Source organism: Scyliorhinus canicula, chromosome 1 (assembly GCF_902713615.1).
Source record: "Scyliorhinus canicula chromosome 1, sScyCan1.1, whole genome shotgun sequence".
Lineage (NCBI taxonomy): Eukaryota > Metazoa > Chordata > Chondrichthyes > Carcharhiniformes > Scyliorhinidae > Scyliorhinus > Scyliorhinus canicula.
The window spans coordinates 80051714-80066038 of NC_052146.1; the positions used below are offsets into that span (position 1 = coordinate 80051714).

The 14325-nt window shown below is 46.3% G+C and overlaps 1 protein-coding gene across 4 annotated transcripts in view; it reads left to right on the forward strand.

Moving 5' to 3' along the window:
• Positions 1–14325, forward strand: part of smpd4 (sphingomyelin phosphodiesterase 4) — a 76292-nt gene that overhangs the window by 8709 nt on the left and 53258 nt on the right. For all 4 annotated transcript variants that reach the window (XM_038793840.1, XM_038793849.1, XM_038793857.1 and 1 more), the window contains exons 4-7: positions 3585–3663; positions 5622–5730; positions 7549–7601; positions 12775–12926. In XM_038793840.1, coding sequence (XP_038649768.1) covers positions 3585–3663; positions 5622–5730; positions 7549–7601; positions 12775–12926 — 393 coding nt within the window. The remainder of the gene's footprint in view (positions 1–3584; positions 3664–5621; positions 5731–7548; positions 7602–12774; positions 12927–14325) is intronic.

The following is a 14325-nucleotide window of genomic DNA, read 5'->3' on the forward strand; positions in this document are numbered from 1 at the left end:
CCGCTGTTAGTGACACCCAGGGCCCCACCCCGTACTGCGGCAGGTATGTATCACGGAGGGGGTTGCTGAGGAGGGGGTGGGGGGGTGCCAGAGGTGGGCTGGTGGGAATGCAGTGTTCATGCCCCAGACCCCCCCCTCCCCCCATGCCACCACATCCTTCCTCAAATAAGGAGACTAAAACTGGACACAATAGTCCAGGTGTGGTCTCACCAACACTGTGTACAATTACAACAACCCGTCTCTACTTTTACACTCCAGTCCTTTTGCAATAAATGCTAACATTCCATTTGCCTTTTTAATTACATGCTGTATCTGCATACCGACTTTCCATGATTCATGAACAAAGACACCCAGATTCCTCTGCCTAGATGCATCTTGAATCTGCTATCCATTTAGATAATAATTTGCCTTTCTGTATTTTCGCTCAAAATGGATAACCTCACACTTGTCTGCATTGAATGCATCTGCCAAATTTTGGCCCATTCTCCTAGCCTATCTATATTCATCTATAAAATCTTTTATCTCCTCTTCACTGCCTGCTCTACCACCTATTTTAGTATCATCTGTAAATTTTGCTGTGTTACACCCTGTCCCTGCTTCAGGTCATTTATATAGATTGTGAACAGTTGAGGTCCGAGAACTGACCCCTGCAGCACCCGCTAGTTACAGTTCTCCAGCCAGAGAAGGATCCATTTATCCCTCCTTTCTGTCAGTTACAGAAGCATAGAATGTACAATGTAGAAGGAGGCAATTCGGCCAATCGAGTCTGCACCGGCCCTTGGAAAAAGCACACTACTTAAGCCCATGCCTCCGCCCTGACCCCGTAACTCAGTAACACAACCTAACCTTTTTGGTCACGAAGGGCAATTTATCATGGTCAATTCACCTAACCACATCTTTGGATGTGGGAGGAAACCGGAGCACCCGGAGGAAACCCACGCAGACACTGGGAGAACGTGCAGACTCCACATTAAACACACAATCACAGGGGAACCCACAGCAGGTCATTCAGCATCTGAGGAACAGGAGAAGCTCATCAGACTAACCTGAGTAGTTTGTTCCCAGTAATTTGATCATTGAGACAAGCCCAGCTTTCAAATACATTGTGTTAATTTCATTTCATAGAAAATTTCATAGAATTTACAGTGCTGGAGGAGGCCATTCGGCCCATTGAGTCTGCACCGGCTCTTGGAAAGAGCACCCTACCCCAAGCCCACACCTCCACCCTATCCCCACACCTACACCCTATCCCTGTAACCCCACCTAACCTTTTTTGGACACTAAGGGCAATTTAACATGGCCAATCCACCTAACCTGCACATCTTTGGACTGTGGGAGGAAACCGGAGCACCGGGACGAAACCCACGCAGTCACGGGGACAACATGCAGACTCCACACAGACAGTGACCCAGCCGGGAATCGAACCTGGGACCCTGGAGCTGTGAAGCAACTGTGCTAGCCACTATGCTAAAGTGCTGCCCGTTAAACCTGGAGTACGGAAACAATTAATCATAGACCTTATTAACCTCCTGTGCATTCGCAGTGTTAGTATGATGGGAACCTGGTGATGGTTATGAATCACTCATCCCTCTCCATCCAGTCAGGTGCAGAATATTTCTCCCGTAGTGTGTGTGGGCCAGGGTGTATCTGTAACTCGGGCCCCATTTTAAAGTCACACCAACCTTATTTGTGTTATACATTCCCCTTTATAAGACAAACTGTATATAAGCTTCTCATGCTGTAACTGCAACCTTGGAGTCGTACAGGTCTATAGCATAGAAAAGGCCCTTTGGCCTATCATATCTGTGCCAGTCAAAAATAACTACTCAACTTTCTAATCCCATCTCCCAGCACGTGGCCCATAGCCTTATCTGCCTTGGCATCACAAACACACATCTCAATACTTCCTAAATGTGAGGATTTTTGCCTCCACCACCATTTCAAGGCAGCAAATTTCAAACTCCCACCACCCTCTCAGTGAAAAAGTTTTCCTCACGTCCCCTCGAAACCTCCTGCCTGTTACCTTAAACCCATGATCCCTGTTCATTGATCCTTTCACCAAAAGCCCCTAGTCGCCACATTCCGGCGCCTGTTCGGGGAGGCTGGTACGGGAATTGAACCGTGCTGCTGGCCTGCCTTAGTCTGCTTTCAAAGCCAGCGATTTAGCCCTGTTGTAAACAGCCCCTGATGTTCCCCTATGAGCCAGAATTTTCAAGCACATTTGTCTGTCAGGAATATTTTCTTGGGTAGCTTCTGACACATTGGTATAAAATTAGTTTTATTCCAATCCTTCCCCTCCTCAAGATATTGGCATTTGCTGAAGAACAAAAACTGGACCTTGCGCATCTTTGGGACAATTCCCTGCCCTGGGTCTTTGACCGGGCCCCCTGCCCTGGACCCACTGCCCTGGGTCTATGACAGGGCCCACTGCCCTGGGTCTATGACTGGGCCCCCTGCCCTGGGTCTATAACAGGGCCCCCTGCCCCGGATCTTTGACCGAGCCCCCTGCCCTGGGTCTATGACTGGGCCCCCTGCCCTGGGTCTATGATTGGGCCCCCTGCCCTGGGTCTATGACTGGGCCCCCTGCCCTGGGTCTATGACTGGGCCCCCTGCCCTGGGTCTATGACTGGGCCCCCTGCCCTGGGTCTATGACTGGGCCCCCTGCCCTGGGTCTATGACTGGGCCCCCTGCCCTGGGTCTATGACTGGGCCCCCTGCCCTGGGTCTATGACTGGGCCCCCTGCCCTGGGTCTATGACTGGGCCCCCTGCCCTGGGTCTATGACTGGGCCCCCTGCCCTGGGTCTATGACTGGGCCCCCTGCCCTGGGTCTATGACTGGGCCCCCTGCCCTGGGTCTATGACTGGGCCCCCTGCCCTGGGTCTATGACTGGGCCCCCTGCCCTGGGTCTATGACTGGGCCCCCTGCCCTGGGTCTATGACTGGGCCCCCTGCCCTGGGTCTATGACTGGGCCCCCTGCCCTGGGTCTATGACTGGGCCCCCTGCCCTGGGTCTATGACTGGGCCCCCTGCCCTGGGTCTATGACTGGGCCCCCTGCCCTGGGTCTATGACAGGACCCCCTGCCCTGGATATGAATTTTTTGATACTGTGATCTGAGTCCTATTCAATATTTGGCAACTGTCTCTTTTGGCCAGTTGTAGCACAGTTAAACACTGACAGTTTAGAAATGTGATTCAGATATATTACTGGTCATTTATCTCATTGCTGTTTGTGGAGCTTGTTCTGCGCAAACTGACTGCTGCTCCTCTGCAATACAGCAGTAATGGCACTTCATGATATTTAACCGTAAAACCTTTCAGATTGCCAATGGATGTGATGTGCACCGGAGAAAAGAAAAAGATGTGCATTTGTAGAGTGCTTTTTCCTACCACTGGACAGCTTGACGTGTTTTCTAGCCAAAGAAGTAGTTTTGAAGTGTGTTCACTGCCGTCGTGTAGGAAGCACAGCAGCCAGTTGTGCACAGCAAGCTCCTGGCTCCATTCGTGCAAGTTATTTATTTTAACTCTCCATCACCTCATTGCCTTTTTGACATGAATGAAAATTCCTTTTTTTTTCCCTGTGTTTAGCAGTGGCTCGATGATGAAGCTAGTTTACAAACTGCAGGCTGAAGATTATAAATATGAATTCCCAATCTCCTATCTTCCTGTAAGTATGCAGAACTACAGTGAATACTTGTGCTGACTCGTATTGTGTTGAGATGCAGATTGATAACATTTTAAACGCATTATGACATTTAAAATGATTATATAGTTACCATGTCAGGCAGAATGATACACATTACAGAATAAGAGTGTGTAATTTATGTGGGCTGTGAAGATCAAGAGGTTCCAGCTTCTACCAAACGATCAACTGAACTTTGTGCCAAGCAGTAAATCTGGGCCGAGGAAGAGCAGCTCTGCTTCTGACCGGCTATTCCTTTGGGAAGTGTGCTTGTCTGGATACCACGTGAAGTTATCCATCATCGCTATCAGGTCAAAATCTGGGAACGCTTTAGTTAAAGCCGTCAATGGGAGCACCATCATCATGAGGAGTGGCACAGTGGTTAGCAATGCTGCCTCGCGCTGCCAGGGTCTTGGATTAATTTTGGCATTAGAGTTTGCACTTTCACCCCACGTCTGCATAGGTTTCCTCCGGGTGCTCCAGCTTCCTCCCACAGTCCAAAGATGTGCGGATTAGGTGGATTGGCCATGCTACATTGCCCTTTAGTGTCCAAAGATGTGCCGGTTAGGTGGGGTTATGGGGATATGGCAGGGGAGTGGGCATAGATAGTGAGCTCTTTCAGAGGATTGGTGCAACGATGATGGTCCGAATGGCTTCCTTCTGCATTGTAGCAATTCTACGGTTCGCTGAGTGCAGCAGTTCACAAAGAAAGTTCAATCACCACCGCCACTTTAAAGCACCTAGGTCTGTGATGGCAGCACATTCTAAAAATTAATTTTTAAGAAGCGATTGGGCTGGACAATCCTGCCCAATTTATACCCTGCCCACATTTGAACAGCCTATAACAACTGCAGTCCAGACTTTGGATGATGAGGGCAGGCAACCAGGGGAAATTAATGGGCGGGAAAAGACCACCTGGGCTGGTCCACACCCCAACTCCACAACCACTCACCCACCATCTACCTTCACAACTGTGTAATCTGCACAGGGAGGCAACAAAAACCAGAGCACAAGGAAAAAGCCATTCTGGGGAAATTCTTCTCCCTGCTGAGCCAATTGAAACCAGCCCAGGGGATCACATGGGCCAGTTGTTCTCGATAAAGACACTGACCTTCTATATGTGATCTATATGATGGGGGCTAAATTGCCCTTAGTGTTCAAAAAGTTTAGGAGGGGGTTATTGGTTTACGGGGATAGGGTGGAAGTGAGGGCTTAAGTGGGTTGGTGCAGACTCCATGGGCCAAATGGTCTCCTGCACTGTACGTTCTATGTTCTATCTCTTGTCCTTGTCAGGAACCAATCCTGCTCCCTCTCAAAGGTAGACAGTTGGCATCAGCTGGCATTTTGCTCCAAAGAGAATAATTGCTCAATGTCCCATTTATTCCTACTGTTCAGCACTGAGCACCCCTCACCTGGAACATAAATATCATCAATGGGAATATACAGTGATGCAAAATATTCATTCGGGAGCTTTGGCATAACCTGAGAATTAGTATGAATCTGCACTGCAGTGTCTGTTAATCGCCCTATTCGTCCTTGATGATCTTCTGACCGAATTCATAATAAACCTTTGTCCGTTAATACAATACAAGTTTTTTAGATGTGGTATTGGAGCAAATTCCAAATCCAGCATTTCAAATCTTTACTGACACCAAACTATTCTACTTTGTGAAGCAACTGAGTACAGGTTAACTTATCTGAACTCAGAAAACCTTTGATGGGCAAGATCGAGTCGAACTCCCTCATCACTACCCGAGTTACTTCATCTTCGCTTGCAGAGGTCTCTAATCTGATGGACATTTTTGTGTATATAATTTTTGTGAAGTCAAGGTTCCTGTTGCAGAAGCTTGTATAAAGAATAAACATGTAAACTAGAGTTTAGCACTGCCCTGAGATGCTCCATATGTTTACTAATTAGTCTTGTTTGTATTTTTGTAATTCAGGGCCCTGTGAAGGCTTCAATCCAAGAAGGCATCCTACCCGATTTTCCACTATATCACAACAAGCTGCAGTTTCCTCCCTCAGGGCTGGCCAATCTCAGTCTCTCCCTCAGTATCCTTTCACTGGATTGTGTGCGGAGCTGAAGCCTCTGCTTTAACAGCATTGCACTGATACCAGTTACTTCCCTTCTGACGGTTTGTGTTGCAGGATATTTATACTTTGGGATTGTGTGAATAGCTGGCTTCAGCGTACTTTATTAGTGGGATTTACGCTGGTTTAGTAAGGACGTTTTCACACCTTTCTTTGCTTTCAATTATTTGAATCCTAGTCAGAATGTCTGAAAATGTACCGGGCAGCTCTGAGCTTTTGCTGATGATCCGCTGCCTTATATCCCAACCCTTGGGCACCAATGCATCCATCCTGAGCTGCCAAAATGAGAGTTGTTTCAGTTTCCAGAATGGCTGTTTAGATAGTGACAGTGTTTTACGGCCGTGTATTACTGAGCTACACAGACCTGAAAACCCTAGCTTTGATCCCTGATGTATGCTGAGTGCAATAATTTGAACTGGGTGCTAATTGGTATCAATAGTCTGAAATGTCCCCTTCATCCAAGTTATAGATCATAAACAGTTGAGGCCCCAGCACTGTTCTATGACTCTCCACTTGTTACAGTTTGCCAACCTGAAAATGACTCTCTTGCCTGTTAGTTGGCCAATCCTCTATCCATGTTAATATATCGTCCCCAACACCATGCGGTTTTGTCTTGTGTAGTAATCTTTTATTTGACACCTTATAGAATGCCCTGTGGAAAACCAAATACATCTACTGGTTCCCCTTTAGCTACTCTGCTTGTTACATCCTCCAAGAACTCTAATTTGTCAAACATAATTTTCCTTTCACAAAACGATGTTGTCTTTGTCTGATGGTATTACAACGGTTCAGCGTAAGCTGCTTGCATTTACACGCAATACCTCTTTCGTAAAGCCAAGTATCTTTTATGCTTTAGCAGCTTTATCAAGGGCAGCATGGTAGCATTGTGGATAGCACAATCGCTTCACAGCTCCAGGGTCCCAGGTTCGATTCCGGCTTGGGTCACTGTCTGTGCGGAGTCTGCACATCCTCCCCATGTGTGCGTGGGTTTCCTCCGGGTACTCCGGTTTCCTCCCACAATCCAAAGATGTGCAGGTTAGGTGGATTGGCTATGATAAATTGCCCTTTGTGTCCAAAATTGCCCTTCGTGTTGGGAGGGGTTACTGGGTTATGGGGATAGGGTGGAGGTGTTGACCTTGGGTAGTGTGCTCTTTCCAGGAGCCGGTGCAGACTCGATGGGCCGAATGGCCTCCTTCTGCACTGTAAATTCTATGATCTATGATCAACTTGTTCCTCACCTTTAATTTGTGGAAGCAGGCCCTCAGGTTTCCAGAAGCACTGCAGTCTCAGGTTTGTAAATGGGAAGTGGTGACCTGGAGCGTGGTTGGTGCCCACTGGGGCCATATTCTAGTGAGGATGTCGGGGCCCCTGGTGGAAGGCGTAAAGAGGTTAAAAATTGGCTATTGAAGGTGATTGGATTCTTCGTCTCTGTTTGCCAAATCTGCTTTATTGTTTTCACATTTGAGTGTAAATACACCTGGCCTGACCTGTCCCTCAAGGCAACTGAAGCATTTTGTTTTAATGGTGAATAATATGTTCTTGGTAAAAATAATAATGTTTCTTTAAAAGACAGTCTCTGCTTCTTGAGAACTAGAAGTCGATTATTAAATTAAAACATGGTAGTGATGTGCAGGCGGTGCTCTTCATTGTGTGAAACATGTTTGAGTGTTGGGTTTTGCTCTTCAACGTTCATGGTATAAACCAATAGTGCAGAGACTTAGTTAGAGTTGCTTCTTTTTTTAAGTAGACTTGTTTCAAATCCTTAACCTGCATAACTAGATCCCTTTGAATACTATCTCTTCAATTTAGCTATGCACCTCACCATACCACGGGTAAGTTGTTATTGCTGCATGTGAGGTTTGTTGAAGGACAGAGATAATCCTGTTGCCATGGTCTTTTGCCCACCACCAACCGGTTTGACATGTTCTTTGTGGTGGTGGGTGGAGAGGGGCTCCTAAGCTATAAAACATTGGCCCCATGTGACCAATAATCCGTCCCATGAAGACCAGGCAGATCCATTCTAGTTGTAGCATCAATATTAACACCACAAACAGATCTAACGTCAGGTCCGTGTTGGTGTTAATGTGCACCATGAGCTTCTTCCCACCCTACGTCCACCTCCATAACATCACACAATTTCATCCCTACCACAGTTTATCACTTGCTGCAACCCAACAATGCTCTCATTAACTCTCTGGAATTGACGATTTCAAATATTTCCCACATTACATAAATCTGTGCTCGTCCAAAGCTCTGCTTCTCCTCACTAGCACCAAGTCCCTATCATACATTCCCCTGGTGCTGACTAACTCAGGTTCCTTCTGGCAGTGCCTTGATTTAAAAATTCTCAACCTTGTTTTCAAATTCCACTATGGCCTCACTGCTCCAGTTCTGCAATATCTGTGCTCCTCTAATTCTGACCTCCTTGAGCAGCCCTGATTTTAACACTCCAACATTTGGGTGACCTCTCAGTTGTCATACCTTCCTCATAAATTTATTTTCCCTTCTCCAAGGACACTGTCTTTTTTCATAATATGGAGTTCACAACTGTAAAATGTACACTACAAGTTTGATCCAATCAAGGTTCTATACAATCAGTCATTACAGCACCAAGGCATGCCACTCTGCCTTGTGTCCATGCTGGCAGTCTGCAGAGCAATCTAATTTCCCTTTGAAATCATTCATAGTTGCTGTGCCTTCAGCTGCATGGATCCTGAATCATAGAATTCCTACAGTGCAGAAGGAAGCCATTCGGACCATCATGTCTGAACCGACTCTTTGGACTGTGGGTGGAAACCGGCGCACCCGGAGGAAACCCATGCAAAAACGGGGAGAAAATGCAAGCCCCCGCAGACAGTCACCCACGGCCGAAATTGAAGCCAGGTCCCTGATGTTGTGAGGCAGTAGTGCTAACCACTGTGCCGTCTTCGACCTCCCTAAACCTCTCTGCCTCTAACTCTCTTAGTTAAGACACACTCTTTAAAATTGACCTCTTTGACCAAAGTGTGACAAGAGGTTTAGGGGGAAATTTGGCCTAACCAATTGAGAGCATGACAACCAGTGGTGGAGCAATTGATATTGGAATGCTCAAAAGATCAGAATTAGATGAGCAGTGCAATTGAGAGTGGTGACGCTGGAGGAATTTACAGAGATATGGAAGAGTGAGGGCATGAAAAGATTTGAAAATTAAAATCAAGGCGTTTACATGACCCGGGGTCAATTTAGGTCGGTGAGCATGGAGCTGATGGGTGTGTAAGGCACCTAAGCACGTGGTCAGATGAACAGGATCAGGTCGGATTGCATTGGGTTGCATCGGGGGATGAATCAGTGGTGTCAACCCTCTCTGCTGCCCCTTGCCTTGCCGATTTAAGTTCTTGGCAATGCCGCTCAGGGTTTCGTGCGTTGGGGGGGGGGGGGGGGTGCTGTACACAGATGATCTGTATATTTTGGATCCATTAGCATGGGGAAAAATTTTATGTTCCCAGTTAGTGCCTGGGGACAGGATAGGGGTTTGGGGGGGGGGGGGGGGGGGGCTGCCGCTTTGGTTGGTAGGGGCGAGTTTTCATTATCTTGAGATACAAGGGTCGCGGTGTTGGCCTCAGCTGCATAAGTTGAATTTGGTGCAGTTGGTGGAGGGAATGAAAGCAGACTTTTAAGAGGTAGGATGTGCTACCATTGTCCTTGGCTGGTCAGGTCCACACGGTGACTGTGTTGCCAAAGTTTTTGTTTGTGTTTCCAAACCTCCTGATCTTTGTGCCCAAGTGTTTTTTTAGGAAGGTTAATGGGATGATTTTGAGGTTTGTGTGAGTGGGTGAGGCCGTGCAAAACTATTAATGGACAGCAAACATTGCAATGGTTAGAAATGGGGGGGGTCGAGGAGCAGTCGGTGTGGGGTGGATGGAGGCGGCCTCATGTAATGGGACCAGTTTGAGGGCACTATTACTGGCGCCCTTTCCGTTCTCACCGGCAAGTACTCCACGAGCCCGGTGGTGGTATCAGCATTGAGGGTGTGGAACCAATGCCCTCAGCATTTTGGAATGGAAGACGCATCCTTATGGGCACCGATCTGCGACAATCCTAGGTTTGCTCCGATGGGGTTAGATGCACAGGTTTCAGGGGTGATCTCAGATGGAGAGATAGACAGACCGACCCAATGAAGGAGGTTGGGTGTAAATGGGAAGAGGAGTGGTACACAGTACCGACATGATAGTGTCCAGGATAAGTCTGTTCTTTCCAGAAGTAGAGGATAGGTGTGGGGTGTGTGTGGAGAGGCCGGCAAACCATGTTCATATGTTTTGGACATGTTCGAGGTTGAGGGGGTTTTGGACGGGATTTGCAGATATAATGTCAAAGATTTTTGGGGTAACGGTAGCTCCGAATCCAGAGGTGGCAATATTTGGAGAGTCCAGGAGTGCAGGTGGGGAGAGACGCCAATGTATTAGCCTTTGCCTCCCTGATAACCTGCGGAGTCTAATTTTTTGGGGCTGTTGGGACTCTGAGCCACTGAGCGTAGGGGTTAGGGTGAGTGATTTGGCAGAGTTCCTGCACTTAGAGAAAATATAGTTCGTCATGAGGGGGACAGAGGAGGGGTTCTCCTCAAAGTGGGAGCTGTTCAATGACTCCGTAAGGGGTATTGAGTAGTCAGTGGTGGGGGGGATTTCTTTTTTCAGTTCAGGTTGGGTTAAAGTTAAAAAAGGGAGGGCAGCACGGTGGCACAGTGGTTAGCATTGTTGCCTACGGAGCCGAGGACCCGGGTTCGAATCCCGGCTCTGGGTCACTGTCCGTGAGGAGTTTGCACATTCTCCCCGTGTCTGCGTGGGTTTCACCCCCACAACCCAAAGATGTGCATGATAGGTGGATTGGCCACGCTAAAAATTGTCCCTTAATTGGAAAAAATAATTGGGTATTCTAAAAAAATTTTAAAAGAAAGGAAGTTAAAAAAGGGGTCTGGTGCCAGGGTGACAGCGGGCAGAGTGGGGAGGGGGGGTTGAGGGGTGTGTACGGGTGTTTTGATTGCTGTTTTTTCTGGGTTTTTTCTTTGTTATGTATGTATTTGAAAATGCCTCCAATAAAAAAATGTTTTAAATAAATTAATTTGCCATTTATATGCCCATACTGTGAGTTTATTAGATTCTTGTATTTTGCCATCTTCGTTCATACAAAGTACTCCAAACAATTTGGTGTCACCTTCCAAGCTGAAGCTGAGCTTCAGTCTCCCAAGTTTAAATCATTCATGTCAATCATGAGCAGCAATTGTCTCATTACCAATCCCTGTGAAACGCCACTTTCCAATTCTCTAATCTGAGTCCATGCTAAATCAGGAGTCAAAGTTCAATGTGTTATGTCTGTGATGTTTGAGCATATTTCTTCCACAACTGAATTTAAAAATCATACCTTGGGTTGTTTCTGTAACGAAGATTCGTTTTACGTGAACAAATTTGAAACCCGACTCTACTCGTGATGTGGAGAACTCGAAGTACTGATAGATGTCAATTAAATATTCAGCAGTTGGAACTCTGTCCTGTTTGCCAAGGCTGTCTGGCATGGAGCTTAGAAAGAAATGTCTCTGCTGTGTAAAACCTCACTCGTGCTGTTCCCTCATTAGTGTTAAATCCTAAATCCTATTGGTGTCTATTAGCTTTGAGATGTGTGCAAATTGCTGGGAACACCCAAACTTTGTTTCCCTACAGCCCCAGTCTCCTTTCAAAGCTTCCTGTTACACAAAGGATAAATACTCCTGAGCTATTTTCCGTAATGATTTGGTGCCAGTAATGTACCGTTTGTTCTTCCCTCTCCGTTTTACTAATTCACTGAGCTGAACGTTTTTAATAGACTTGAAAACAGTTGAGGAATCTCCTTGTGTCAAATATCTACAAAGCAATATTTTTACTTGGATTCAAACTTTCCTTCACCCCTCTGAAAAATGTTCAATCCCTCTTCATTACTGTACATTGTCAGAGTATTATTTTCCCTTCCCCACTCCAGCTTTCCTGTGTAAATCAGCTGGAAGACTGATGCCATCTCTCTCTCTCTCTCTCTCCTTCTGGCCACTGAGGCTGAAGCACCCGAAGAACACTGTTTGACATTCCTACCATATATCTTCCCATCACCAAGATGAATGGCTTCTACTTCTAAAATTGGCCGTCTCGGCCTCCTGCTTTTGTCTATCTGAGGCTGAAACTCTTATTCATACCTTGGTGCTGCCATACATGGCTTTCCAATGCTGTTCAGGCCGGTCTCCCACCCACCTGATCCTTCTGTAAACTCGAGATTATCCAAAATTACTGCTTAATTTGTATGCAGTCTCTTTCACCCATCACCACTGTGCTCATTGATCTACCCCGATCCAACATAGCTTGCGTTTTCAAATTCCCATACTTTTTTTCTGATCCTTGTATGATTTTGTTCCTCCCCATCTCCAAAGCTTCTCCAAGCCCTACCAGCCTCAGGTTCTCTGCGCTCCTGCAATTCTGAGCTCTTACATAACCCCAGTATCCTTTGCCCCACTATTTGTGGCCACACCTTCAGCTGCCAGGGCTGAAAGATGTGGAATTGCATTCTTAAACCGCTCTGATCTCTATTCTTTCCTCCATTAAGGCAATCCTTAAAACATACCTCCAACCAAGCTTTTGATTGTCCTAATATCTCGTAATGTAGCTCGATGTCCAGCTTTGGTTGATATTCACTCCCGTGAAACACTTTGGAATGCTTATCATGTTAAAGATGCTATCTAAATACTATTTGTTGTTAAGTGTTTCTCCTTAGCTGTGCAGATTTAAATGACAGTAATGGATCTTTGAAAGTGAAGTTGCTAATGCAAATGTGGGCCGCAAGAATGCTGGTATTTGGTTTTGTTCCCTTTAACCATTTGGGAGTAATGAGGAACAGTGTTTTGCAGAAGGGTTTGGGAGATTACTAGGTAGAGCCTGTGTTAGGATACTCCACACCATCTGCAAGGGACTATATTCCTTGTGCTCTTCATTGTGCTCTCAACTCTTGTTGCAGAATTGCCCACCTGGACAGCTCTTTAGCACCTCAGACAGTGCCTATTTTGTCATCGTGGACAGGTACCTGAAATACTTCCTTCCAGTAGAGGGGAACGTGCCACCATCACCGTTCTTGAATGCCTGTGGCACTGTCTCACCTCCAACACCAAGGTATGACTGCTTATTTTTCTGATCTGTAATTGCATCTTTAAGACAGAGGTGGATAGGTTCATGACTAATAAGAGGATCAGGGGTTATGGGGAGAAGACAGGAGAATGGGGATGAGAAAAATATCAGCCGTGATTGAATGGCAGAGCAGATTTGATGGGCCGAGTGGCCTAATTCCTAATTCTGCTTCTATGTCTTGTGGTCTTATGCATTGGGTGTTTCTCGGACCAGGATAATGCTAACCACTTTTTTCATCAGTGTCTGCTTGTCACTAAGTGTGTAGGTTCCCTTTGGTAAGTTGACGAGGTGATAGTTTTATATACCTTATAAGGTCTTGGTTGGGATGGTTAAATGGGCATCAGTGAATTGGATTTGGATTTGTTTATTGTCACGTGTACCAAGGTACAGTGAAAAGTATTTTTCTGCGAGCAGTTCAACAGATCATTAAGTGCATGGGAAGAAAAGGGAATAAATGAAAATACATAATAGGGCAACACAAGGTATACAATGTAACTACATAAGCACCGACATCGGATGAAGCATACAGGGTGTTGTGTTAATGTGGTCAGTCCATAAGAGGGTCATTTAGGACTCTGGTAACAGTGGGGAAGAAGCTGTTTTTGAGCCTGTGCGTGTTCTCAGACTTCTGCATCTCCTGCCCGATGGAAGAAGTGGAAGAGTGAGTAAGCCGGGTGGGAGAGGTCTTTAATTATGTTGCCCACTTTCCCCAGGCAGCGGGAGGTGTAGATGTAGATGGAGTCAATGGATGGGAGGCAGGTTTGTGTGATGGACTGGTCTGTGGTCACGACTCTCTGAAGTTTCTTGCGGTCCTGGGCCGAGCAGTTGCCTTACCAGGCTGTGATGCAGCCAGATGGGATGCTTTCTATGGTGCTTCTGTAAAAGTTGGTAAGAGTTAATGTGGACATGCCGAATTTCCTTAGTTTCCTGAGGAAGTATAGACGCTGTTGTGCTTTCTTGGTGGTAACGTCGACGTGGGTGGACCAGGACAGATTTTTGGAGATGTGCACCCCTAGGAATCTGAAACTGCTAGTCAAGATGTGAACTCCAACGAACACACATTAAAATGACCTCAGTAAACCTTGTGACCAGTGGCAGTTTGAGCTCCAGACAGTCCTCGAGTCTCCAGCAAATATGTAATTAAATATGGACATTCACGGCCATCCGGGGAATTTGCATGTCCATTTAAGGATGAACCATCAGGAAAAGAACCACATCGTCTACCTGACTCGACTTTCTATTCACCAAACGCAAAAACAGTGAAACTCAGTATGTTTTCGACAAATATGAATTTGATGTTGTCAAATGACAATGCAGGAAGTGTAATTAACCTACCACCGTTTTGCTGGCTCATCAGCTCCGCAAGCGGAATGCGGCTAAGGAG